At 35.1% G+C, this 26,056-nt stretch overlaps 1 protein-coding gene across 1 annotated transcript in view; it reads right to left on the bottom strand.

Annotated features, from left to right (window-relative positions):
* The window catches only part of LOC129005622 (histone-lysine N-methyltransferase SETD1B-A-like), a 49,977-nt gene that overhangs the window by 17,087 nt on the left and 6,834 nt on the right, over positions 1-26,056 (bottom strand). The window contains exons 3-14 of the mRNA XM_054434579.1: positions 21,082-21,174; positions 18,548-18,725; positions 14,787-16,779; positions 12,834-12,963; positions 10,795-10,974; positions 10,189-10,284; positions 9,018-9,214; positions 5,186-5,490; positions 3,964-4,237; positions 3,029-3,204; positions 1,662-1,786; positions 1,097-1,282 (exon numbers count right to left, since the gene is read on the bottom strand). Of these exons, the coding sequence (XP_054290554.1) occupies positions 1,097-1,282; positions 1,662-1,786; positions 3,029-3,204; positions 3,964-4,237; positions 5,186-5,490; positions 9,018-9,214; positions 10,189-10,284; positions 10,795-10,974; positions 12,834-12,963; positions 14,787-16,779; positions 18,548-18,725; positions 21,082-21,174 (3,933 nt within the window). The remainder of the gene's footprint in view (positions 1-1,096; positions 1,283-1,661; positions 1,787-3,028; positions 3,205-3,963; positions 4,238-5,185; positions 5,491-9,017; positions 9,215-10,188; positions 10,285-10,794; positions 10,975-12,833; positions 12,964-14,786; positions 16,780-18,547; positions 18,726-21,081; positions 21,175-26,056) is intronic.

The raw sequence follows: 26,056 nt of genomic DNA, 5'->3' as shown, positions 1-26,056 counted from the left end.
TAACTGATCACGCTCTGTCAATTTTCATTAGACTTCCAAATCCGCGGGGGTTAAATTCCGGCCGCGAACAAACTTTAGAGCGCTCAGATTACTACGTCATAGTGACGTCAGCTTTTTCTAGGGGGAAAAATTCCAGGGGATAAAATTCTGGCGACCCATCCAAACGCCTCATTGCTGTACGTTATACACAGTGCAGTAGTTTTTTATTGTATACTGTATTTATTGATATACGCACCGTTATTGTTTCTATTCTTATGTACAGTACTGTTTATTTACTATGTTTACTACTGTATTAAATAAACACTGTATTTTACTTTATAAAGCATTTTTTTCACTTTTCCCATAACAATTACAATCCATTTTGTAGTAAAGCAAAGATTATTTGGTTTAAAGCAACAGAAGATATTTTATTTCATTAATACAAATAGCCTACAATAATAGCCTAGTCTGAACTTTGACCCTTCATCCCACATGCCCACTCTAGACGAAAGGACGGACAGTTGACTACAGAACGCAGGTATGATCGCACGCATCATTTCCTCCTGTGGTAGAATTACTTACGTATTACATAATCAGTAATAATTTATCAATTAGTGCGTATTGGCATAGTTTTATTAAGTACAGATGTAACATTGGCGACGAGGACGTCATATTCATGCAAAATTAATACAAAGTTACAAAGTTTCAATATGGCGGCCATTTAAAATATTTAATGCCAAATTTCATGGAACCCGTAAATATAAAGAAAATTGTTTTTCAGACCAAAAAGATAGAGAACTAAAATCCAAATCAAATAAGACCTTGTTTGTTAAAATCGGATGACAAACAACCGAGTTATCAGTTTTTTTCCACATTTGATTATGCAATTTAATAGGACTACCATACTGCTCTGTAAAATAAAAAATTATAAACGATATGGAAGTCCTGGAAATTGCATTAATTTAGTAAAAACTCCATTTGATTCAAAACAACTCTCCAGATCTTTTAATGTTTATTTCAAAGTATTTTCTAATGTAGAAAGGCTTTTTCCTGAACTAATAATCCACACACCACAAATATTAAACTTGTATTAGGTACTAAAATTGAGGGTTGTTACCTTAAGACCGTTGAACTTGAGAAGGTCACTGTCTGTTACAGTTCCGAAGGCAGTTAGCAGACGACGCTGGTTACTACGAGCCTCACGAGAGATAGACAACATCTTGCCCATGTGAGGCTTGGGGCAGATCGGATCTGGTTTCTCAGATTCAGCCTCCTTCGGAGCCAAGTTTTGTCCAAAATGATGCTGAAAAGATCAAATTTCTGTAGACAATCTAATTTTAAAAACATCATTATAGGGACCAGGTGATTCTATTTTTAAATTGAACTTTTAATCTCTCTGAATTATCTTATTGTCAGATCATAGTTTTTTATTTGGTTTGATTAGAATTTTGAAAATTGCAGATCAAATCTCAAACTGTAACTTTTCCAAATATTTTGGTTGATGTTGAGATTTGAGATTACATTTTGACAAACCAATAATATGTTTCTTAGATGTAAATAACGATTAACCTGACCCTGAACCTTTTTTGGTAAGATCTTAAGGTATGGATTAATTAGACTCCTACCTACACATAAAATAAGATGAGATTCATACAAAACTAATTACCTATGTATATAAATACCTTATGTTTGGCCTTCTGCACCCTATCTATCTTGTAGTACCCTTCACTCCTTGCACAACCAGTTTTGTGTATATGCCAGTCGTCCTTGTTCATATTCTTGGGCACATCGGAAGATAGGTCTGTAAGTGCACTGTGTTCAGGAAAATACTTCAAACTTTCAATAATCATCAAGTTAAATAGCGCTGAGTGAGTTGGTGAGTTTATCTGGTTTATGGTGAGTCGGTATATATACATGGGCTTGCTTAGCTCAATAGCCACTTATGAAATGGCTCTCCATTCTTCTAAAAGCCTGTCTAACATGTGTTTAGTGGAATTCCAAATGTTGCAAACAGCAAACGTGCTATTTTCATTTTCCTTAGAAAAGAATTCCCATACATCGCTTTTCTTTCGTTTGTTGGATGCCATTTTCAGATTTATACTGCTTATTTTAAAATCACATACATACATAACCTCAACGGCATTACATTACGCACCAACGACTTGAAATAGTAGAGTACGAGTCAAGTACGATAGTCAATATCAATATACCGTACGTCTAGGAATATGAGCATTGATTGGTGATACTTTTTAAACATCAATGTTCGATGTTTTTTACGTCGGTGGTAGGCCTAGGTAACCGACGTTTTTTAATAACTATTGAAATATCGATGTTTCCGTAACTTAAGTGTAATGTTATTTGAGCAGAACACATTGAACCTATCTGTTAATCATTATTTATACATCAAATCCAACAGAAACATATTAAGACTCTTACAAGGAAAAACACAATTTTAAAAGGTTAGTGCGCGAGAATCGAGAATCAACGATTCCTCGGTTCCCAAGGAATTGATGTATTTGGAAATTGAAAGTCAGAATCGGCCCATCCCTAGAAATAAATTACTCTGTTTTTAATCTGAGTTACTCAGAGTTTAGATTAATTTACCTCATAAAGCCTTGTTTAATATAAAAAAACCTCTACAAAACAACACACAATATATTTAAGTAGGACTACATATAATCCTAATAAAAATTGTACCATGAATTTTGAGTTAGAGAGACTTGAAAGTATATGATAAAACTAAATTTAGTAGTGAGTATTACGACTATCCGCAGTACTATCCTGATAATTAGACCAATTCATATATACCAAGGAAAAAATGTGGTTCGGATTCCACTACAAACTGTAGGTCCCTTAGTTGCCATTAGCTGTTTGGGCTATTAATTAACAGCTGTGTCTAAAGAATGTCAGCCTTAGTCACTAACAAGACTACAAGAACGCGCCACTCATCCTACACTCATCTCCATTCATACTTGGCTTAAAATTCGCCATTTCATAAGAAAGTATTAAAAAGAAAAAGTAAAACAAGGTATGAAGTAGTAAAGGATATTTGGATGGTCGACCCAATGAGTGTCGTTGAGCCAGTAACTGACACTATCATCTGACGACAGTAGTGCCTCGTAGCTCTGCCTCATATACTTGACGTCTTCCTCATCAATACCCTTGGTGAGGAACTCATAAAGAATAAGCATCTCCTCCATGATGGGCCGCTTAGAGTATGATTTACTGCAAAACAAGGTTTATATTGTTATGAATGTGTAGTTATGCCTTATAAATAGTTAATAAAGCTAGATAAAAATCCCAATGACAATAGAATTAATCAAATGTATTATTGTGTTTTTTATCCATCCTTGTACTTGTTTTGACAACGCTTCATGATTGTTATCATAATCAATAATCATAACAAATGCTACTTCTGAGTATGGCACAAAAACAATCTAAGCTGTGCATATTACGTTTAAAAAATTGGATGCTATAAAATATAATATTTCATACAGATTACATAGGTTGATACAGTGAATAACTGTTGATTGAGATTGAAGAACTGTTAATGGACATAACAATATCGTAAATCTTTGTTAAAATGATTTTTTAACCCTAGAAATGCCTGTTAGATTCTCTAAAGTGTCAGTGCATTATGCCCCAGTTTGCACGGTTAAGCTTTCATTTATAACAGACATTTTTGCTATCCAAAAGATTCCCCCTCCATTTCATTTAATCCTTACTTCTCTCATTTTAAGGGCCTATGCCCTATGCTCTAGGTTTAATTTATAACGTGGGTCATTATGTCTAACAGTATTTTAACTTCCAATTACACTAATAATAAAATTTAAAAAAATATATTTAAAAAAAATGTTAAATTAATTAATTAATTTTTGTTTAAGCCAACATGTGATACGATTGCGAAATGGCCGATGTTGGCTCACGGCCGACACGAGAGTGGTAAGGGTTAAGAGAGGTTCTACTGATAGACGTTAAACTTACCTCGGCTTGGGTGCAGGAGTGGTTATTTGTTCAGTCTTGGCTCTCTTGAGGTCAGGTTCATCAGTGGTTCGTCCCTTACTCTTGGAACTGTAGCCGTGGTCATGATTGATGTATGCAGGTACGTCTATAGCAGGCAAACAGTAAGAGTGGTCTTGGGCTATGTGAGGAGGTGCTGTTCTGTTCTTTGATTTGTGCAGTTTCTGCTCCAAAATGTCCCGCATTGCATCTGGCATCACACCGTTAGCTTTTGAACGGGACTTCTCTTTCTGGACGGCTAGAAAAATTAAGTTGACTTTAGTAACAAAATTTTAAATATGAATTAAAACATCATAAAAAAAAGACAACCGATGAATACAATAATAAACAGAGACACAATCAATTTGTAGGTTAGAACTGCACTACACAGTCCTAAGGAAGGACTGTCTCATTTGTCATAATCCCATCTGTTATAATTATCTTTACATGAAATAGTGTATTAAGTTCAGGTATACAGGAAAACGGTTTTGTTGCAAAACTTTTACTACGCTATTCATTTATAACCAGACAGTATTAACCAGTTTTTGTAGATATTGTGGAATATTTGCAATATTATTATGGACTATATGAGATTACTTTTGTGTAGAATGAATTGAATTGATATGTGTTTAAAAGTTTAAACTAAACACCCAGTTATTAAGTGTTAGTTGGAATAATGTTACCAGTAAAGTTGAATCTTTTTGTCAGGTTGTTGCTTCAAACATGTTAGTTCCTAAAATTACTTAACCTAATTTTAAAACCTTTTATCATGGCTATGACTTATTTTAGTAATAAAGTAGGAAAAGCCTTTATCTTAACTGTGTTTCTTTCTTGAGACAATCCTGTTAGAAGTTAAAGGTTTTAGTAATGAATAGTACTGTGAGAACCATGAATGTAGGATAATATCCATCTTTATAGTAATGTCAAAGTAATAAAATTAAAAATAATGGTTTGAATACAATCCTGAGAAGAAAATGGTAAAATTACAGGTAGCCAACCCACCGTACCGAGAATCATGGCACAAAATAATGTACCGTACCGAATTGTACTGACCGTAAATTTTCTATACCACAGAGCCCTATTATTAAGAGACAACCAATCAAAGTCGCACGGTTTTCACAATAAACTTATGTGCAAACTACTAACTTGTGTGCAAAAGCAGGGGGAGTAAAGAATCTTTATGACACAATTGTGTTTTAACTCCTACCTGGTTTACTGATATGAGGAGGTGAAAGCTGAGGAGGAGACAGCACAGGTTCTTCTTTCTTCTCCAACTTCTCTTTCCGCTTGGCTAACGTCGTCTCATCCTCACTCTCACTAGAATGGTCCACTCTCGGAGTCTTGGGCAGTGACATCACATCCATCTCCTCTATTACACTCTGACTTGGCTCTTCCATAGTCATTTCACTGTCTTCTAGTTCCACCTCAAAAACAGTCAGATCTGGTTTTTCTGATATCCAGCTCTCTGTATCGGACGGAATGGGAGTGCTCAGACCAGTTGGTGTTTTCGTTCTGTAAGGTCAGATTTCATAGCATTAATAAATTTGATACAGTACTAATTGAGCAATTAACCTGTTTTGTAGATTAAGATGAATGGTGGCTGACAGCTGGGTAAACCAGTAGATCAATGCAAAATAAGTTCTAAATATATGTTTTGATACTTACAAATAAGAAGTGAATTTGTTAAACCCAGTTTATAAACCACTGTATTAGTGAATGCAGTAATTAGATTATTTCAAAGTACATGGTTTTTACCGTAAAGAAAGAACCCAAGGACAAAAGGGCTCACTTGTTATCAGTAAAATTCAATAGGCCTGTTTGAAGTCAAACTTTTAATGATAAGCAACTCCTTTCTTCTGTTTAGATCTTGGATTGGGTTTCATTGTTGAGATACATAATTTCCCTATTTAAATTATCTACTCAAAGGACTTATTATTTTTTGTTTTATCTGTAAAGGGATTTTGTTCTTTTATTTGTGGACAAATATTTTAACTAATTGAAATAAAATAGTTTAATTTTCAGAACCTCTGGTGCTTGTTTTAACATGAAAAAGGTTTTACACTATTTTATTCTAGTTAGTGACAAAATAACATGAATGTGGGGTGAAATATATTAAAAAATAGTATATATAAATATATTAAATAAATATATATTAAATAATAGTATATATATCATATTAAATAATAGTTCACATCAATAAGGTTGCTATTTAAGAAGGCTGTTCTCACCAAATAAATAAATTTGATGTTAAAGATCTGGTTTTTGGTAAGGTGAAATAATATCTACGTATTGGCCTGTAAAAAATCTCAAATGTCAATAAGGAATTCTACATACTGAGTTTGAAGCATGAACCATAGTTGGCAAGTGGTGAGTTTGGTAAGGGCTGTTCAATAGGGTATTTAATGAGTTTTGTTGTACATAATGCAGTGTCCCTACAGATTGATTTCTTCTTTATCATTGTATATCTCAAAGAGGACAACTAGGTGCATCTCAGACCAGAAATGTGTGAAAGTGGAGCTCTTGTGTAGCTTTGTTCCTGCCCACTTTATGTTCACCGTGCCAAGTATTTCGAGTGGCAGTTTAAGCGATCTTACTTCTTAACTTTTTAGTTCACACTCTAATGTTAATTTTTGCTACAAAAACCACTGATTCTAAATTCAAGACATGCATCTTCACTAACCCCAATCTATCTTAATGTAAGGCATAAAAGTACACAAATAATTTAAATAGTGATGGGTCAGTTGCTGTTTTATCGGTTCGGTTTTTTTTTTAAATCGGTTCTCGTTTGTCGGTTTTCGGGTTTTCCCTTAAATAACTTATTTAAATAAAAATGTTCTCTCTACTCATGTAAAGGTAGTACAAACGTAAAAAAATGGAAATCGTAACTTACTATAAATTGCTTGAATAACAAAAAAAAAAAAAAAGGTTATTGAACTAGCAAAGTCACTACATCATTCTGGTTGATAAGATTTATGTTGCATAAGGTATACAACACAAAAAATATTCAAACCTAAACAATCAACATTATAAGACAAAGGTAGGCCTGCGTAATGTTAAAAACATGCAAACAACCATGCTTGTGGTTTCATCAATTGACGATAAAATAGTTAAAACATATTTTAAGTATTAAATATATAACTGTAAATTAGTTACACGTTTAATATGAAACCATAAACAATTCTATGGTAGTAGGAGTAGGCAATCAGGGCCGGTTCTAGGAATTTTTCAGAGTTAAGCGAACACCCGAATCAGCGCCATTTGGAATCCCCCCTTACCACCCCACCCACTCCCCCCACAACCCATGAACATTACTTAACTATATTTGTGAATTTTTTCCTAACGATTTTGGGAAGAGAACCTTTTTATAAGTTTAGGTTAGAAGAATACTTGCAATAAAAGACTGTTTATTATTCCCAGAAATTTAACATTTTTACACTTTTACTCATCATATAATTTTTAGCAAAACCAAGGCCACACTAAAAAAACAGTCCCTAATGCTCGTCATGCATGATGTCACTATAGAAGACGGCAATGGCGCAATGTTTGCCGTTAGTGATCAGCTGTTTGTTTTAATCTTTCTTTGGAAAATAAATACCTACGTCATTGCCGTCGTCTATCGTGACGTCATGCTTGACGAGCATCACGGCCTAAGTTAAAAATGTATTTCTAAATGTGAACACAATTTTTACAAATAACTTGGATACGATATAAGTTTTTACAAAGCCTATTACAATGAAAAACAGGTGTAGGTAGATGACAAGAGAGGCATTTTTAATTGAACACATTAAACATGTAGAAAACATGAAAAAACAAATTTATTACCTTGACAAAAAGAATAACAAATTTTCAATTTGAACAGTTCTTGAACAGAAAAGCTCTTAGCAGTTAAAATTAATTTTCCTAGCTTTGATCTTGGCAAATTCTTTAATTGCTGAGTCGGTATCAATCTGGTTCAGAACAGGTGTAGTATACAACTAAAAGAGTGCAATACAATACAACGTAATGCTCAGCTCCAGGACGGGAGAGGTATCAGAAGTAGAAGGGAGGGAAGTTTCTTGTTGTAACAAGTGGTGCTGCGCGCTTGCTTATCTCGAGCATGAGTCATGAAATTAAACCCAAAAGCGCCGCGCTGTACGCTGCCGAGCGTCAGCTCACTACAAATCGAAACGAAACTGCAAATGGCATTAAGTCTTTGTTGTAGGGCTGTACAAATATACACATTTTTCAAGTGCTGTTGGTACAAACAGAATAAATGCCTTGATTGTGGTGCTTTGAATGCTTGAACTCTGAGCAAAAATAAACAAAATTACGTTGTTAAAAAAAAATTGTTCCGTTGGCGCCACGGCGCCACTTTTTTGTGGCGCCATATGCGGCCGCGTAGTTTGCGTATGGGTTAAACCGGCCCTGTAGGCAAAAGCCATCGGTAAAAATAATCCACCACAATAATACTGTTTGAGACAACCATCATAAAACTATCATTACCATGATAACAGACTTTTAGATTTCATAATTACCCCAGTAAAAAATAAGGGAATAAAGAGATTAACAATCTAAGTAATAAAACCTTTATGTGCTGAGTTCTTGGAAGTATGATAAATTATTATTATAAAATAATAGTGGGTTTGGGACTGCTAATTAGTTTTTTATTGCTTCATTAACAGAGTAATAAATTATGAAAGTCGTAAACAAACATCTGATAAGCCCTTTATGTTCTCCTAACCAGCAAAATGATTACAAAATAACAAAACCGGTTTTTTCCTTTGTCCGGTAAAACCGACAACTGACTTTAATAAACGACCCATCCCTAAATTTAAATGTACTTTGCACCTTTACAAGGGTTGTAAGGACAGTTGACACAACTCACAACAAACATGATGTTTCCAGAAATGTTGATATCTCTCATAAGACAAAAAATGCCTTTACTGCAAGATGAACATGATATTAAATACAACGCCAACTAATTCTAAGGGTGATCAAAGACAAATGGGTCAGTTAAAGCATTTAAGACTTTCAATGCAAGGGTGGGATAAATTACTTACGACAAATATCTCTCAATGTCTTCAACGTCAAGGAAGCTCAAAGCTTTGATGATAGGCTCATCCTCGCTAGAACTGGAAGAGTCGGAAGATGAGTCATCGTCGTCTGAGGAAGAGTCAGAGGCACTACTAGTGCTATCATCTTGAACCTCCTCAGACTCTTGACTTTCCTTACTCTGAGAGGCAATCCCTGAGTCACCCTGCCAATCATAGAGTATATAAACTTTGTGTTGAAGAAAATAAACAAAAACAATATTACTTTGTTTAATTTGTTTTAGCTTAATATAAAAAAAAAACTTAGCCGCTAAATTTTAGAAAGGATTTGATTAATGAACTAAGAATATGTGGTAGGCAATCAATTAAACAGAGACACAATCAATTTGCAGGTTATAACGCAAAACATAGTAGCCTAGCAGCCACGAAAAATTCAGCTACAAGGTTGTACTTTTTGGGATTATAGGAAACATGTTTAAAGTTTTTCCATGAACAGGTTAGCGGAGGAAACTTAAGGCAGTTACTGAATAGTTAACCTCCACAGTACAATTACTTACCAGAAAACAGAATATAGTAAACCTCGATTATCCAGGGGGGGGGGGGGTCAACTGTAATCAATATAGATGCCTGTGAAATTAAGTATCTCAAAAACTGACTACTGAACATGTTCTCAATCTTGCCATGACCTCGGAAGATGTTCACCATTTTGGCGTGACTGTGAAAGGTATTTACGATTTTACGGTGACCACAGAAGATATTTTAGTTTTTGCTGTGACCGCACTAAAATCAAAATAAGATTTTTCCGGTAAAATATCAAAATTCCCCATATTCCCACAAAAACTATGATCATTATCATAATTCCTGACTTTCCTGTTCTTGGTAACTGTCTTGGTACTTTAAAAGATGTATTTTTTAAGGGGGGATTGAGCCGGATAGGGTAGGATCCAAATTATCGAAGAACTACTGTACTCGAGGGACTACTGAGCTCATAGTCATAACTAATAATTGTGGATAGAAACGACTATGTGAGTAGGTAGGTACAGGGACTAATGGTGCTGGCAGTATGTTTGTGGTGCTCAATTATACTCACTTATGGCGGGCAAAGGGTTAAACACAATGTTAGCTGTACTTCAATAAATTTTCTAAACAACTCACTAGAGACTAGAGAGTTTGTATTCACCTGAGATGGATCATCTTCATCTTCTTCTTCCTCCACGACCATAGGCTCTTCACCGTCCCTGGACTCTTCTGGTGGTGGTGGTGGTGGTACCTTTTTCTAAAAACAGAGGACAGTTAGTTACACGTTACACTAACTCGCTTAAGAACAATTCAATTAGATTGTTGGGTATCCAGATGGGGTCTGGTCTCAATTGTTCCGAATATTTGGAGTGCTACTGTAACATTTTCTATCAGCAAAACTGAGCATACCTCAAGTAAAAAAAAAGAAAAAAGTGCACATCAAAAGAAAAAAAAACTGTACTTTATAGACAAAAGGCCAGAAGGAAAAAAGAACCTGTCACAAGAATGATAAATGAAATCAAATAAACCATAGTTTATTGTAAATAAGTGGAAATAAGTAAACCGTTGTAGTTTGCTTGTTTATGAACATATTTTAATTATAAATACTAGAGAATATATCATCAGTCATCATGAAGAAAAGTATACAAATCATATTTAATAATTTAATCAAACAAATTTAAAAAGCTATATAAAAAACTATGTTCCAATTCAAAAGTAGAAGTAGAATAAGAAGGTTAGGAAACAAAAAAAGGAATTATATAGTTACCCTAAATGATGGCATTTTAGGAAGGGTGGCACGGAACCCAAGTCCAAATGAACCATAAGAATCTAGTTCTCTTCTGTGGTCTAAGATGGAGTTGAGGTAACTGTCTTTGGTCAACGGAGACTCTGTAGGAACAGGCTTTGTAGTGGTGGCTCCTGAGTCTACCGAAGCAGTCTTTACTTCCTAGATGTACAATACAATAACACTTTGTTAGAATTGAGGTAACTGTCTTTAGTCAACAGAGCCTCTGTAGGAACAGGCTTTGTAGTGGTGGCTCCTGAGTCTACCGAGGCAGTCTTTACTTCCTAGATGTACAATACAATAACACTTTGTTAGAATTGAGGTAACTGTCTTTAGTCAACAGAGACTCTGTAGGAACAGGCTTTGTAGTGGTGGCTCCTGAGTCTACCGAGGCAGTCTTTACTTCCTAGATGTACAATACAATAACACTTTGTTAGAATTGAGGAAACTGTCTTTGGTCAACGGAGACTCTGTAGGGACAGGCTTTGTAGTGGTGGCTCCTGACTCTACCGAAGCAGTCTTTACTTCCTAGATGTACAATACAATAACACTTTTAGAATTGAGGAAACTGTCTTTGGTCAACGGAGACTCTGTAGGGACAGGCTTTGTAGTGGTGGCTCCTGAGTCTACCGAGGCAGTCTTTACTTCCTAGATGTACAATACAATAACACTTTGTTAGAATTGAGGTAACTGTCTTTAGTCAACAGAGACTCTGTAGGAACAGGCTTTGTAGTGGTGGCTCCTGAGTCTACCGAGGCAGTCTTTACTTCCTAGATGTACAATACAATAACACTTTGTTAGAATTGAGGAAACTGTCTTTGGTCAACGGAGACTCTGTAGGGACAGGCTTTGTAGTGGTGGCTCCTGACTCTACCGAAGCAGTCTTTACTTCCTAGATGTACAATACAATAACACTTTGTTAGAATTGAGGTAACTGTCTTTGGTCAACGGAGACTCTGTAGGGACAGGCTTTGTAGTGGTGGCTCCTGACTCTACCGAAGCAGTCTTTACTTCCTAGATGTACAATACAATAACACTTTGTTAGAATTGAGGTAACTGTCTTTGGTCAACGGAGACTCTGTAGGGACAGGCTTTGTAGTGGTGGCTCCTGAGTCTACCGAAGCAGTCTTTACTTCCTAGATGTACAATACAATAACACTTTGTTAGAATTGAGGAAACTGTCTTTGGTCAACGGAGACTCTGTAGGGACAGGCTTTGTAGTGGTGGCTCCTGACTCTACCGAAGCAATCTTTACTTCCTAGATGTACAATACAATAACACTTTTAGAATTGAGGTAACTGTCTTTAGTCAACAGAGCCTCTGTAGGGACAGGCTTTGTAGTGGTGGCTCCTGACTCTACCGAAGCAGTCTTTACTTCCTAGATGTACAATACAATAACACTTTTAGAATTGAGGTAACTGTCTTTAGTCAACAGAGCCTCTGTAGGGACAGGCTTTGTAGTGGTGGCTCCTGACTCTACCGAAGCAGTCTTTACTTCCTAGATGTACAATACAATAACACTTTGTTAGAATTGAGGTAACTGTCTTTGGTCAACGGAGACTCTGTAGGGACAGGCTTTGTAGTGGTGGCTCCTGACTCTACCGAAGCAGTCTTTACTTCCTAGATGTACAATACAATAAACAATAATCTACATGGCATTTGGTAGAAGAGTATGGTAATAATGAGTTATAAGTGGTTGACATTATTTAAGACTTACTATTTTTGTTGGTAAACTGCCTCTGAGAAGCAAATTTTACTCTTGACAAAAATTGTCAAATAAAAACAAATCAAGTTTATATATAGTTTCACAAAGATAAAGTTGTTATATAGCACAAATGTAGCATAATATATAACAAATTCACTGCCAACAGCACTATTTATAGCTCAATAGAAATTCGTAGTCATGACTTCATACCTATAGTTTGATAAAAACTTTAACATAAATAATGTAAATAACGAATAGGCCTACATTTTCAAATATAAGAGTTAAGATAAAAAAACAAACTGTAATAGTCGATTACCTGTTCCGCCAGTTTTTGCTCATCCCACCAAAGCTCAAAACTCTTGAAGGCAGTGTTTTCAACCATTTTTCTATTGAAGTCTCTTTTCAAGATTTGTTTTAGTTCTTTGGTTACACCGTCAACAACATCTCTGAAAACATACACATTTCATTTGTGTCCTTTATATTCCTTAAGAGACTTTAACATTGAATTTATATTTGTGATAAAAGGAAAGAACCGAGTATCATGTTAGGATGTTTTTTACCAAAACACATGCGTTAATCCTCTTTTTGGGTGGATGTAGGTCCATACTCATTTAATCAAGTGTTAGATTATTGCACATCCTGATCCCTTCATGTCCAGGCAACTGATGAATTTGACAAATTAAATTACTCAAGGTGCTCTTCCTTACCTCATCTGAGCTTCTTACAATAAAACAGCAGTTGATTGAGAATAGATAGGATAGAAAATATATATTACAAACATCGAGAAATTATGTTAACTAGGATAAATAGACTTACAATAATGTCAGAATTTCAATCACTGCAGACAAGTAAATTAAAAAATGTTTTTCACATATTTAGAAGGGTCGACTACATTTTTAGAATAAATACAGTGCTAAACAAAGAAAAATGAATTTCTTTGAGATTGGCATATGGTAATAACAAGACTTACTGTGTTAAGTGACAACTGATATTAGAAAATGCTTAACGTAAATTTAAAGAACTTATAGATGATACTGAACTAATTGGGGATTGTTGATATGGTATGTTCAAAGCAAATGAATGAAAAGAAGCCAGCTGTTTATTAATGATAAAAATGAATCCATAAAAATACAGTTCAAAACCATGTCAGCGCTGGAAAAAGAAGAAACTAAATAATCTGATTAAAATAATTCATTTTTAGAATAAGCAAATTAACAACTCAGAGAAACGCTACGACTGGAAACATGGAAGAAAGGTTATTTGATATAAAGATAAGTAGCGGAAAAAATGTGTTTGTTAAGTAGATAATCATGAATGTGGTAGAGGATTACAAGTGAGCCTGGAGAATAACAATATAGAAAGAAGCGGCTCATCTTTTGATCCAGCCAGAAGTGCTAAGCATCCTGCTGTCATTACTGTGCAGTTTACAAAAATGAAGAAGAGGGATGAGATATTGGTCCTAGGTAGAAGGTTGTGACTGATTATCACCTGACCGGACTAAATAGTGACCCGATATACAACAGGGTGGCTAGTGAAATCACATTGAAAAATTCCCTGACTTTTCCCTGACATTTCCATGATTTTTTTTAAACTTTCCCTGATCGACAAATTCAAAATTACAATTTTAATCCTAACCAATTCTTCAAAAGGACTAATCTTTATCTGAAGAATATCTTATGTTTCAAAAAAATACATAAAATCTATAGATACAGGCTAGTTTATATTCAAACTTTGCAACTTGCCTTAATAAAATTAAACTGAGTTTGATAAGATGATATGCAGTTTATAACAAAATTTAATTTGTACAAAAATACAAAATTTATTTGTACAGACATATTTCTTAGTTTTCACCCACACGGCATATGTACTCTCACCAGATCGACCTTTCCTAACAATTATTAAAATTATTTTAAACATTTTACAATTTTCCCTGATTTATGGCGAAATTCCCTGACTTTTCCATGACTTTTCCAGATATTTAATATTCCCTGACATTTCCAGGTTTTCCAGGTCACTAGCCAAGGAAGAAACCTGGTTATAAATATTTTTGTTACCTCCAGATTAGTAATTGTTTAGTAATCCGGAAGGCAACAGCCAGAAATGAAGAACTGAGACAAATACAAAAGCAAGTCATGTTGGCTATGTAAGGGCGAAATAAATTAACATAGCTTCCAGAGAATAAATCATAGAACTGTTTCTTGCAGATATTGAAATGTTATCATGACAATGATTTAATTATCAATTTATAAACCCATACAGTGTCACTTACTTAAGCAAAGGAGGAAGTGGTTTGGATAGCGGCGGCGGTTGTGAAGCTGGAGTACTCGGAGGAATGTTCTGAAAGTTGTTCGGCATTGTCTGAACAGGTGTTGGAGGCCTCATGGGATAATGAGGCCTGTTAACATGAGGTGAGTTCCCATGGAACTGGGGGTAGGAGGGCATATTGTACATGTGGTATGGGCTTGGGCCTGGACCTGGACCTGGGCCTGGGCCTCCAGGCATCGGTTGTCTGTGCCAGAATGGGTTTGTAGGAGGTTGGTTGTACTGAGGAGGTTGGTGGTACTGTGGATGGTGCTGCGGTTGGTGATGAACCGGTGGCATATGAGGGAAATGAGGTTGGTGGTAATTGTTGTGGTGGTACGGCTGGTACGGCATCGGTGGGGGTGGAACAGTGGACATGAATCTTGGTGGTGGACCATTCATAGGAGGCATGTGAGGATGTGGATGTATGGGGTGGAGAGGAGGATGTAAGGGTTGAGGCGGAGGAATATGTTGAGGAGGCTGATGATGATACGGTGTTGGTACAGTCTCGATCTTCTCATCTCCTGAGCTCAAGCTTGACAGGCTCATTCTATCGTCAATCTCATCTTGAAGAGGAGTCGACTTAGGTTCTATTTCCTCTTCATTTGCTTTGGAAGAAGGGCTTTTTCTTGTAAGGATTTCATCTTCGCTTGAACTTATTTCACTGTGAATTTCATCCTTTGAAGCGAGTTTGGCTACATTAGTTAAAAATCCCAACTCTTGGATTTTAGCTTTCCTCGTTTGTTCGATACCCTTTCTATACCAATGTAAGTAAGCTTCCTCAGATACAAAGGGAGAAGGCGGCTGGGAAAGAGGAGATCGAGGTTCTTCATCTACAGTCTTATCTTTGTCAGTCGGGAGAGAACTGTCGCACGACGTATTCGATTGATTCTCTCCTAAACCTTGTTTCAGCCGTGAGTTTATCGTATCTTGCTTTCCTTTTAGCTTGCTGGACGGTGATTTCCTCAAATCATCATCAGACTCCCCTGAATCACTCATAATTTTTAGAAAAGGTGGGTTCATACCTCCAGCTGTTCTTTCTTTTAGAAGCAGTTCTATCCTAGTGTCAAGATCTAAGTTTTGCTGGCTCTGCCCTACACCTTGAGTCGCCCCAGGACTGATTTGTGGTTTCACATTAACAGGTGGGCCTTTTTCTTCAATGGTTGTATGAGCAATCCAGGTCGGAGTGCTTTTAGGCAAAGGATGTGGGCCTGGTGGGCCTTCCCAGCGGTGATGGTGCGACCAGTTAGTCCACTGGGGTGGTCTCATGCCCATTGGGGGAGGAGGTAGGGGTGGATGATGTGGAGGAGGACAGTTAGGGGGAGGACAGTTGGGCGGAGGACAGTTTGGGGGAGGACAATTTGGTGGGGGACAGTTGGGCGGAGGTAGAGGGTGATGCGGTGGCATGTGATACGGCATCGGCATGCTCGGATGCCTCATCGGATGTCTTGGGTGGCGCAGAGCCATGCTAATAGGAGGACGAGGAATACCCGGATTCCCCATATTGGGTGGGGGCATTGTGAAAGCCATACTCTGAAGAGGCTGAACATGATTTAACTGAGGAAAAGCAGGAGCTTCAAAGGGAGAGGCAGTACTATTAGCAAAGCTGGATGGGTAGTTCCTCTCAGAACCACTGCCGTATGTAGGTGTTTCACTTTGTGTCGTATGGTATCCTTGATCTGAGCTGGTTGACGAATTTGGTGTAGGAAAATCCCGACTTCTGAAATTTCGGTAGTCACTATTTTGGTTATGCTTCTCTTCTTTTTCTTCACTAATCTTGTCTTTTTCAGAAGACTTCGTACTTGATGTGGTTGTTGATTTGACTTTCGAGGGTTCTTCTTTTTCCTTACTCGGTTTGGATTTGGAAGAACTCTCCTCCGCTTTAGTCTCTACAGTCGTGACTTCTTTTTCAGTTTTTTTCTCAGAAGTCATTTCAGTAAACTTTTTCTGGCACTCTTCACCTGAAAGATAATGTGATATCAGTAAAGAGAGATTGGTCTGACAACTGAAGAAATATTAAAACAGTTTTATATTAAAAAGAACCATCCAATGATTTTGATTAGGGTAAAAAAAAAAGTTTTAAGAACTAATCCAAATAATGTGTCAAATATGAAACACTAGCATACAAATGCATTGAAATTGAGCAATAAAATTATACATGTGTAAAAGAAGTTGGCACTTTTTGAAATAAATCTATAAAGACCATTGCCAACTAAACAAAGCATTCATGGGAGGTTTTTAGACTTTAGGTTTTTGTTGTATAAAGCTGCAAGTACAGTATTATTTGACTTTTAAATTTTACATAGGCCTACTATAAATATTATGGCAAAAAAATAAGGAGAAAAGAATTGAGGATAAGGATCTTACATGGACTGGAATGTGGAGAAGGATATCAGGAGGTTTGCCGTGACCAAGAGGCTCTTTCCCTACAATCACACACCATTAGTTACACCTTTCTAAGTTTGGTGTGAAGAAAAGATCATCTCTACTGTGGCACTAATACTGAATTTGTTTTGACAGAATTAAAGTGTAAATAAATAACTTCTACATCAGGATTGTACGTGTTATTAAATTTACAGAAATTACATTAACAAATGTCTAATAATACTTAAAAAATATATTTAGACTATACAGGGTGGATAAAAAGTCAAGACAGCCCATCTAATATTGTTCTAACTTTACAGAAATTACATTAACAAATGTCTAATAATACTTAAAAATATATTTAGACTATACAGGGTGGATAAAAAGTCAAGACAGCCCATCTAATATTATTCTAAGTAAATATACAGAGATATCCTTTTGGTGATCATGCAATCCAAGCAGGCAGTTTCATTTTATGATTTAGAAAATTTTGTGTCTCCCAAAAGAGGGGGATTTTGGAGGTAACTCAAAATGTTTAAATGTAAACCCCCTTCAAGTGTCACCTCATTTGAAGGTGTTTACAAAAACTTTAAAGAATGGTGAAAACCAGAGTTGGCTATCTCTTCTCCATCCAAAATGGTAGCCTGTCAAAAGTTTAATGACGTCTACATTAATTGTCTTGTGTCAAAAAGTAATTTTCCCTCTCCTCTAATTTGTTCTTTAGTTAATCTTAGGACTGCCTGATGGTCTGGATGAATGTCCCTGTCATTTTTGTGATTTCGCGAGAGTTCTTTTTAGAAATTTGCAGTGTCTAAATTACTTATGATAACCTAGTCATATGCTCATTTTGTAGAGAAAAAGAAGGAGATTTAGAATAAAATAAATAAATGATACTGCAATACAACTTTGAACTAACTAATTTAAGTCTAAACCCTTCCAAACACATGGCACATTGAAGGTAAATGAAGATATTACAAAAAGAAAATTTTATTTTAACTAAGGGTGTGCCAGCCTAAGACTTTCGATCAAGCCAAACTCAAGGTAAAGTCGTAATCATCTCATGCGGTCATGGAGACATCATTGTCTTCCGTGATTGAGGCTAAATTAATATCATCATTTTTGTTTGAAAAAAGTCTTCTATAAAATAAAATAGAAATTTTAAAATATGTTTGCGTTCTTTTAAAGTAGTTTAAATTGTCCTCTTTTTTTAAGCTAAAGCTATTGTCGATTGGCAGAATTTTAACCCAGGACCTCAGGGACTGAAGCCCCTTGCTCTACCACTTCACTGTAGAGTAACCATATTGTCAGATAATATTTTCAATACGCCCACGATCTTGTCCAGACTCCAAACATCCAGGAACTTACCGAAAGGGTCGAGAAATACTTTGAGCAACTTTCCCATGACTGAGGTGTTGTTGAGACGATCAACGCAGGCTTTGGCTGACTTGGTATCTTCAAAGACAATTCTCGCAAGTCCCAAGTGCTTGTTGGTCAAGGGGTGGAAGTAAATAAACATCTCATCAACAGGCCCCGCCTTCTGTACCTGAATAACAAGATAAACAGGACAATTGATTATGAATAACAACAAAAAGATCGAGTTATTTAAATAACTTATCGATTACATTTTTCGTATGGAAGCTATTTTTAAGTGTGACTTTTAGTAGTCTGCAAACAAAGACCATTTTGATTATCTCAGTGTTTGTTTGGGCCTGAAGTGTGGATTTACCAAAATATGTCGAAAGATGTATTAAATGAACATCATGGATCATAAATTATTTGAAGCAAAATGTTCCATAGACATCATAACTAGGGATGTACCTTATAGATCTGCTCCCTAGCTTACTAGCCTGCACCATATACAAATTCTACGTATGAACTTGACAATTTTGTGTTGCATTGTTGCATAACTACATAAAACTGTAATTAAACATAACTAACATTTAATCAAGTTTAATGTAATTTTTGCAACTTTGGTGGGCAAAAAAATATGTTTGTAGTATTTTTTTACAGTTGACTGAAAATACAAGAATGTTGGGTATATGATAGCTTTTCGACCTAATAAAATAAATATAAGGATACAATAAACAGTCTATGGTTTGGAAAACAATAAAAAAACAGTTTTAGTGGCAGATATGTAAGATTTTGAAGAGACATAGGAATTGGCTAACTCTGGAAGTCGCTAACTCGGTCGTGTGTCGGAACTGGCTAACCGTCCCAGTCAGGAATTGGCTAACTCCGGAACCCGCTAAATTGATTTTGTCCCGCAGCGGAATTGGCTAACTCTGGAAGTCGCTAATCCGGCCGGGCCCACTGCACGGAACGTTGCCAACCTTGTAGACGAAATAATCATACACAGACGTATTTCAAAATATCAGTGTTAATAAAGATACAGTAATTGTTATTGTTTTTTGTTACCAATTCCACTTTTAACAGCTACCTAACCCTAAATAATTAAAATGGCAATTAAAAAATCATTAAAAAGTGATATTTTTTTTGTATTTTATCGTACAACATCCTATTAAATTTTTATGATTTCGATCATAAATATAAATGCCATTAGTATAGGAAAACAACAGAATATGAAACATATTGAAAACCCAGTAGTACCAATTAAACCACTATGAAATTAATCTAAAATACACGCGAGTTCTCAAACACAGATGACAAATTTAATGGACAAATTAATGGATGTCGTAATAAACCAAAACCATTAATTAATTCAGTCATTAACCATCGTGACGTTCATAACTAATTCATAGACTTAAAATTAACGGCTCGTCGTTGAATCGTCCAACTTACATGTAAAAATATGACATACGTTTCATTACAATTGATAGAATAGCTGTAAATCTAGGACTAATAGTTCAAACCAAAGCATTGTAAACCTAGGCCTAACTAGTAAAAGCTAGTAGCCTAATCCTAAAATTTGTTGAATTTTTTTGTAATAATTTTACATTTGTTAATAACAGTTTTTAAGATTGTAAACCTAAGTCCCAATAGTAAATAATAGGAGAAGTTATACTACTCTTATATTAAAACGTGACAGGGTTATTTTATTTCACGATTCTGAATCAACCACTTGACGGATTTTCCTGATTTTAGTGTTGAAAGAAATAGAAAACTATTGCGCCAGAAAAGTTGAGGTTCCTAACAATAGGCTACCCAGGAAAACCTATTTTGTTTTGTTTTATCATCTAATAACACTTCAGAGCTCAAGGTGAGGAATCACTTATATTAACTGTCTTTTATCAAGACACATGTCTGAGCTAAGAAGTAGAGTCATATGTCTTGTAAAACGTTGTCGATGATCAGTTTGCACCTCTTAGTAAATGTTCAGTAACGTCTAACTTATTTAAAAACAATCGCTGGGACACAATGCCCATTGACAACAGGCATTTAGCAATGTTGCTGAACAACAGGATGTGGCAACCTGTTATTGTCAGGTGAAAAACGTTGCTGTCGCCGTTGTGTTGCTGGGAAACAACGATAACTTGCATCTCTACTGAGAAGGCTAACCTAATTAAAGAGGTTCATTAACATTTGATTTAACATAATTCACAATTAAATTATTTTTTCCCGAAAAAGTATGAAGTATGTAAGTTAAACACTGTAAAAAATGTCACCTGTATGTGTCTTTTTGAATTAAATGATTCATAATTAAAGTGTCCAAAAATTAATTTGAGAAAAGCAGTTATTTCTGTTAGAGATTTATCCAGTATTTTACTGCTGATAGTCATTTTAAACTGTAAATAGTATACTTAGTTTACCCATAGTAGTCCGTAAAAGCCAATGTTTGAATGTACGATAAATCTGTTAAAGCCTGTAATTGAATTGACCACATTTGTGTAAGATTGAAATGATAATTGTTTTGTAACAGTGCAGAAAATGTTAAAACTTACCTTTTCCAGCAAGAAGGCTTTGTCGATATTGTCGTTGAGATTAAAAATAGTCACTTCCAGAGGCGGGGGTTCACCGGTGTAGTTTCCATCAATCTGCAAATGATAAAACATCGATTGTATGTATTCTTATACAGTTTTATAAACAACAGACTATCAAAATAATAATTTGAAGCTTTATTTACATTACATTAACACTGGTCATTGTTATCCACCTGCATCTAAGAGCATTTGGATAAGTTAGACTTGTGAGTTCCATTATTGTCATTAAATAGTAAAATTGTAGACGTCAATTTTCCTTGGTGCTTGTTTACTCTTCTAAGTTTCACAGTACCGCTCAGAGTTTATAGTTCTATAATAAGCTCGAACCTTACCACCCCAAAACACAGTTGGTTTTTCCTTGCTGACATGGTTTGCAAACCCTGAAAATTGCAGAACAATATAGGATAGAATATTGTTTTCTGGGTGGATTCTGTGTGCCTCCACTTTATGGGCTATGTTTTTGTCTACAATTGAAGTTACAACCTGTTTTATCACCAGTTATAATTTGATCGGCTAACAGTAATAAACCAACGTAGGCGTCCAATAACGAGAAAGCAGCTGTCCACATTCGTTGACATTTATCCCCACCCATCTTGGATGAAATTTTTGGTAATCTACTGTAGAGCCTTTTAAAAAAAATCTATCAATAATAGGGTTTCCCATTCCAACTTTAAAATTAAATTCATGCTTTATGCACGGTCATATTTACATAGTTTTGGGGACGTTGATCTAAGGGATAGGGGCTTAAGACAGGTGCAGGCACAATCACAGTGTGTTTAAGCTCAGCACTAAAAACACTACAGGTACTAAAGGAATAAATGGAGCAGTAACCATAGGCAATCGCAGTGATGTGCGATAGAAATTAGTCCTACGGTAATTAGGTTGTCCAAAGGCCCATTTTGCTTGGAGCGACTGTAGTGAGTCGCATAGCGATTATCACTCAGCTACTATCGCTGTTGCGGCGGCCGTTTTGCTTAGAGCGATTGGTTTTCGGTCACCGCGCGATTTTTCATAGTTTTTTGTTTGAAGTTCATTGTTGGTGATGGTGAGTTAATGTTGTTCAAAGGTTTATTGCGGACATTTTCCATCACGATGGGAAAAAACAAAACACAACGATTGAGATCTGGAATCTGATCCCGTCCTCAGGTGAAAAAACTTAACTGACACATTACAACTAACAATACACTAATGCCCAACCTAAGTTGGAATACACTACAGAGGGTAGCAGTAAAAAACTATGCACTGTATTAGCAGTCAAATAATGATACAACATGCAAATAATAACCAATCACAAAACACTATAATCTATAATCATTGATTTGTATGGTATTGATTTGTATCTATTGATTTGATTAGGTATTCGTTTTTTACCATCGTGATGGAAAATGTCCGCAATAAACCTTTGAACAACATTTTCATAGTTAGTTGAATACCAGCACTCACAATGGTGAAGTCATGAGTGTGTGATGCAACTTTTTAAAGTATCTCCTCAGTGAGGAGTTAGAAGACGAGGCTCTACTTGACCCTAGTGGAAGTATCAATAGACGATCGATAAACAAATATATGTAAAAGTGATATGTAAGATTTTGGATGGATACATATCACTAGACGCAACTAGATGGGAGATAAATAGAAAACTGTAGTGATATCAACGAAAAAAAATTTATCAATAAAAAAATTAAATTAGTGATATCAATAAGAGTACATGAAAGTCAAAAAATAAAACCTGGAGTCTAAATAAAAAAATGTATTCATACAAAAAAACTGATACAGTGTTAACACCCACACTACCTAAATAACACATTGTAAACTTGGAACAGTCAAGCATTTTATATTTAAATGTGAATAGACGAGGGTAACCTAAAAAAATTATACACAACTATTTGAGCAATGACAATGCAAAGTTTGCTTTAAATAAAGAGTTGCCTGTTTCTTCTACAATGTAGAATGAATGTGTAAGGAAATATAACCAAAACAGTACAATCGTAACAGCACATGAATAGAAAAACTAATGTGAACGAAAAAGTAATCATGGTTATTTTAACCCCTATTATTAATGTGCCTACTGAGTGAACTGCACTGTTTTGAGGTTCTGCGTATGTGTCGCTGTGCATTAGTCAAGGCACGATTATCGCAAGACTGGTACCCAGGGCAGTGGTCCGCGACTGTAGCTAACGACTCTTGCGACAGTCGCTCTAAGCAAAACAGGACAACGCAAACTCCGTTAGAACAGTGCCCAGCTACTATCACGGAGCAATTATCGCTGCGCGAATATCGCTGCAATCGCTCCAAGCAAATAGGCCTTAAGATCCATTATTTTTTCAAATTACATAGAATTCTAATCTCTAAAATTATAAATTATTTTCTATTTTCTTTAAATTTCCAGACTCCCCTATATCTTTACTTTTCAGACTTTAGAAATGTTTAAAATAAATAATGATTTATACACAGAAATATTAAATAATAAAGTACAAAGTTGTAAACTACTTTTTTGACCACATAGGATGAAAGAATTTTATAAAATGTGAATAACGAAAGAAAACTTAAAACATTGCTGTTCAATATATCAAAAAGCTACACCACACCTAAGTTCATTTAAAAACTATATTCCCAATTACTTTTCATGCATTTTTAATTGTGTAATTGTGAACTACAATTATTTTAACTTTAAATTTAGCTTATCCAAAACTAAACTTAGTCTATTTTTTGGCTGTCAGTGTTAAATCACATTAATTTATTTACTCAATTTTTATGAGTTTAGTCAGATATGATAGGATGTTAGTGATCACTGATAATAATTATGATTTGAAGTTTTTATCTTGTTTTTATCATAAGTATTTTTGGTCATTGATGTTTGTTCAAAGGGAGATGTTGAGTTAAAGAGTATGAACAAGTTTGAAATTTTTAAGTTATTAAACTGAGGGTAAAAAGAATATAATATTATTTGGGCTTAAATATTTACAAACTTTAAGTGTTTTTTTTCTGTTTGGTGGCTGGCTATACATGTTTTATATTACTGTATCCTACAGGTTGCTTCTATGAACTGTTTTAAGAGGTTACCTCATCTTGTATGCCTGGTAAACACATAAAAGCGACATATAAATAAAGATTTTAGATTTAAAAGCCTGTATGCATTCTCCAAAAACATACAGAGATCAATGAGTTAAAGAAAGTAATACTACTAAACAAAGCATTCAAATTACATAAAGTAGAAGGACTTGCTGATAAAAAGTTTCCTAGATCACTAAAATATTAAATGTCAATACAATTCGCGGTTTAAAGTTATCGTCTGTTTCTACACAAGTGGAGACCAACAGCAAATTAAACTTTTGAATGGGTTCCATATACCATGCTCTTCATTCTTTTAGCAAACCAATGCCTTAAAACCTCTAATTATAGCCAATTATTTTGCCAGTCTATGATTACACCCCTTTAAATCACAAGAAGGAATTTGAGATATTAAATTCAAGATTAACCCAAATTGAAATATCAACTTAATGCAATTGAAAAATACTTTTCTTCAATAACATCTTTTAACAACTCGAAACAGTTAAAATTAAGACTTGAGCTCAGATAAAAATTGTTTATAGGTAATCTCATTTGTCTAAGAATTTACAAAAAATATTCGATCAGCCCATTGCATTCCAATCACTTAGCATTTCTTCGATGATAGCATAAGTACAACTAAAATTATATTTGGCGTAGAGAAAACTATTGGGTCTAAAAACTGAAGATTATGCAGAATCGATTAAAAGACAAAAAGGTTTCTTAGAAATGTTCTAGAAGTTCTATTCTAAACAAGCTCCCTTTTCAATCGAAATCATTCGCAGGTTTAATGAAAAACTATGGTTTTGTTTATAAAGTAATAGGCCTATGGTGGATTTAAATATATTAATATATGTACAGATAAAATTAGAATTTTGTTTTTATATTTAAATTAAAAAACAATTTCTCGTATTCAGGGCTATAGCCTATATCTCTAACATGAACACGGTGGTTGCTAGGGGCCTTGGCTTGGGAGGGCCTCAAAGAATTGTTTTCTCTTGAAAAATTAATTTGACCAATAATACATTAGGGAGTTTGATTTTCAAGCCAAGCCTTTATTATTGCGATCACAGAAAGAGTCTGCGAAGATTGTCCAATCGAAAATCATGCTTTTGCAATGCAATAGGCAACCCTACCTCGCTATTTTACACAAAAATTGTAGAATTTATTTACTGTATACATTTCACAAGTCAGCTGAGCATTAATAAACAATACTTTCAGTATCTTTGTACATTTATTCATACAATAAAATAATACTTTTAAGGATGGATATCCCTTACATGCTTCATCCGAATACAATACACTAGTAAAAAATAAACTTTTAGGTTAAAAATAACCACACAGCACAATACTATGGTAAGACTGGGTCAGATTGATTACAATTAAGTTTTACCTACTACATGTTTAGTCAATGGGGTTAGTAGGTTTGGTTTATAAGGTTAGGTTGATTTAATAGATTTGTCAATCGAGGTTGAATAGTGGTTATAAGTCAATAAGTCATTTATTAGGCCAGATCAACATATACATACATGCATTAGCCAAGTCAAATTAATACTTAATTGATAAAACATATTGTTTATCTTACAGTAAAAACAACTAAATGATGAAATCATTGTAGTGAAAGTGTTTCTGGAAAATGCAGTTGAATGACGGGGAATGGCAAGGTTTGAAGTGTTTCGGAAAGAATATCTGTAGTTGACTGGAGTGGTGAAAGAAAGATATGTTTTTCTTAGCGAATGACTTTTCCAGAATATAGATGGATGGATACAAAAAAGATAAGATGAGATAAGATAAGATGTATGGATGGATAAGGTAAGGATTCTGAATGATCTGAATATTTCTTTGCAGGAGTGACGTTTTGGAAGGGAGAACACAATACGGATTGCCTTCC

The sequence above is a fragment of the Macrosteles quadrilineatus genome, unplaced genomic scaffold (genome assembly GCF_028750875.1).
Source record: "Macrosteles quadrilineatus isolate MER2022 unplaced genomic scaffold, UCM_ALF_1.0 Scaffold_28__1_contigs__length_1566739, whole genome shotgun sequence".
Classification (NCBI taxonomy): domain Eukaryota; kingdom Metazoa; phylum Arthropoda; class Insecta; order Hemiptera; family Cicadellidae; genus Macrosteles; species Macrosteles quadrilineatus.
This window is presented reverse-complemented; position numbering and strand designations above follow the sequence as displayed.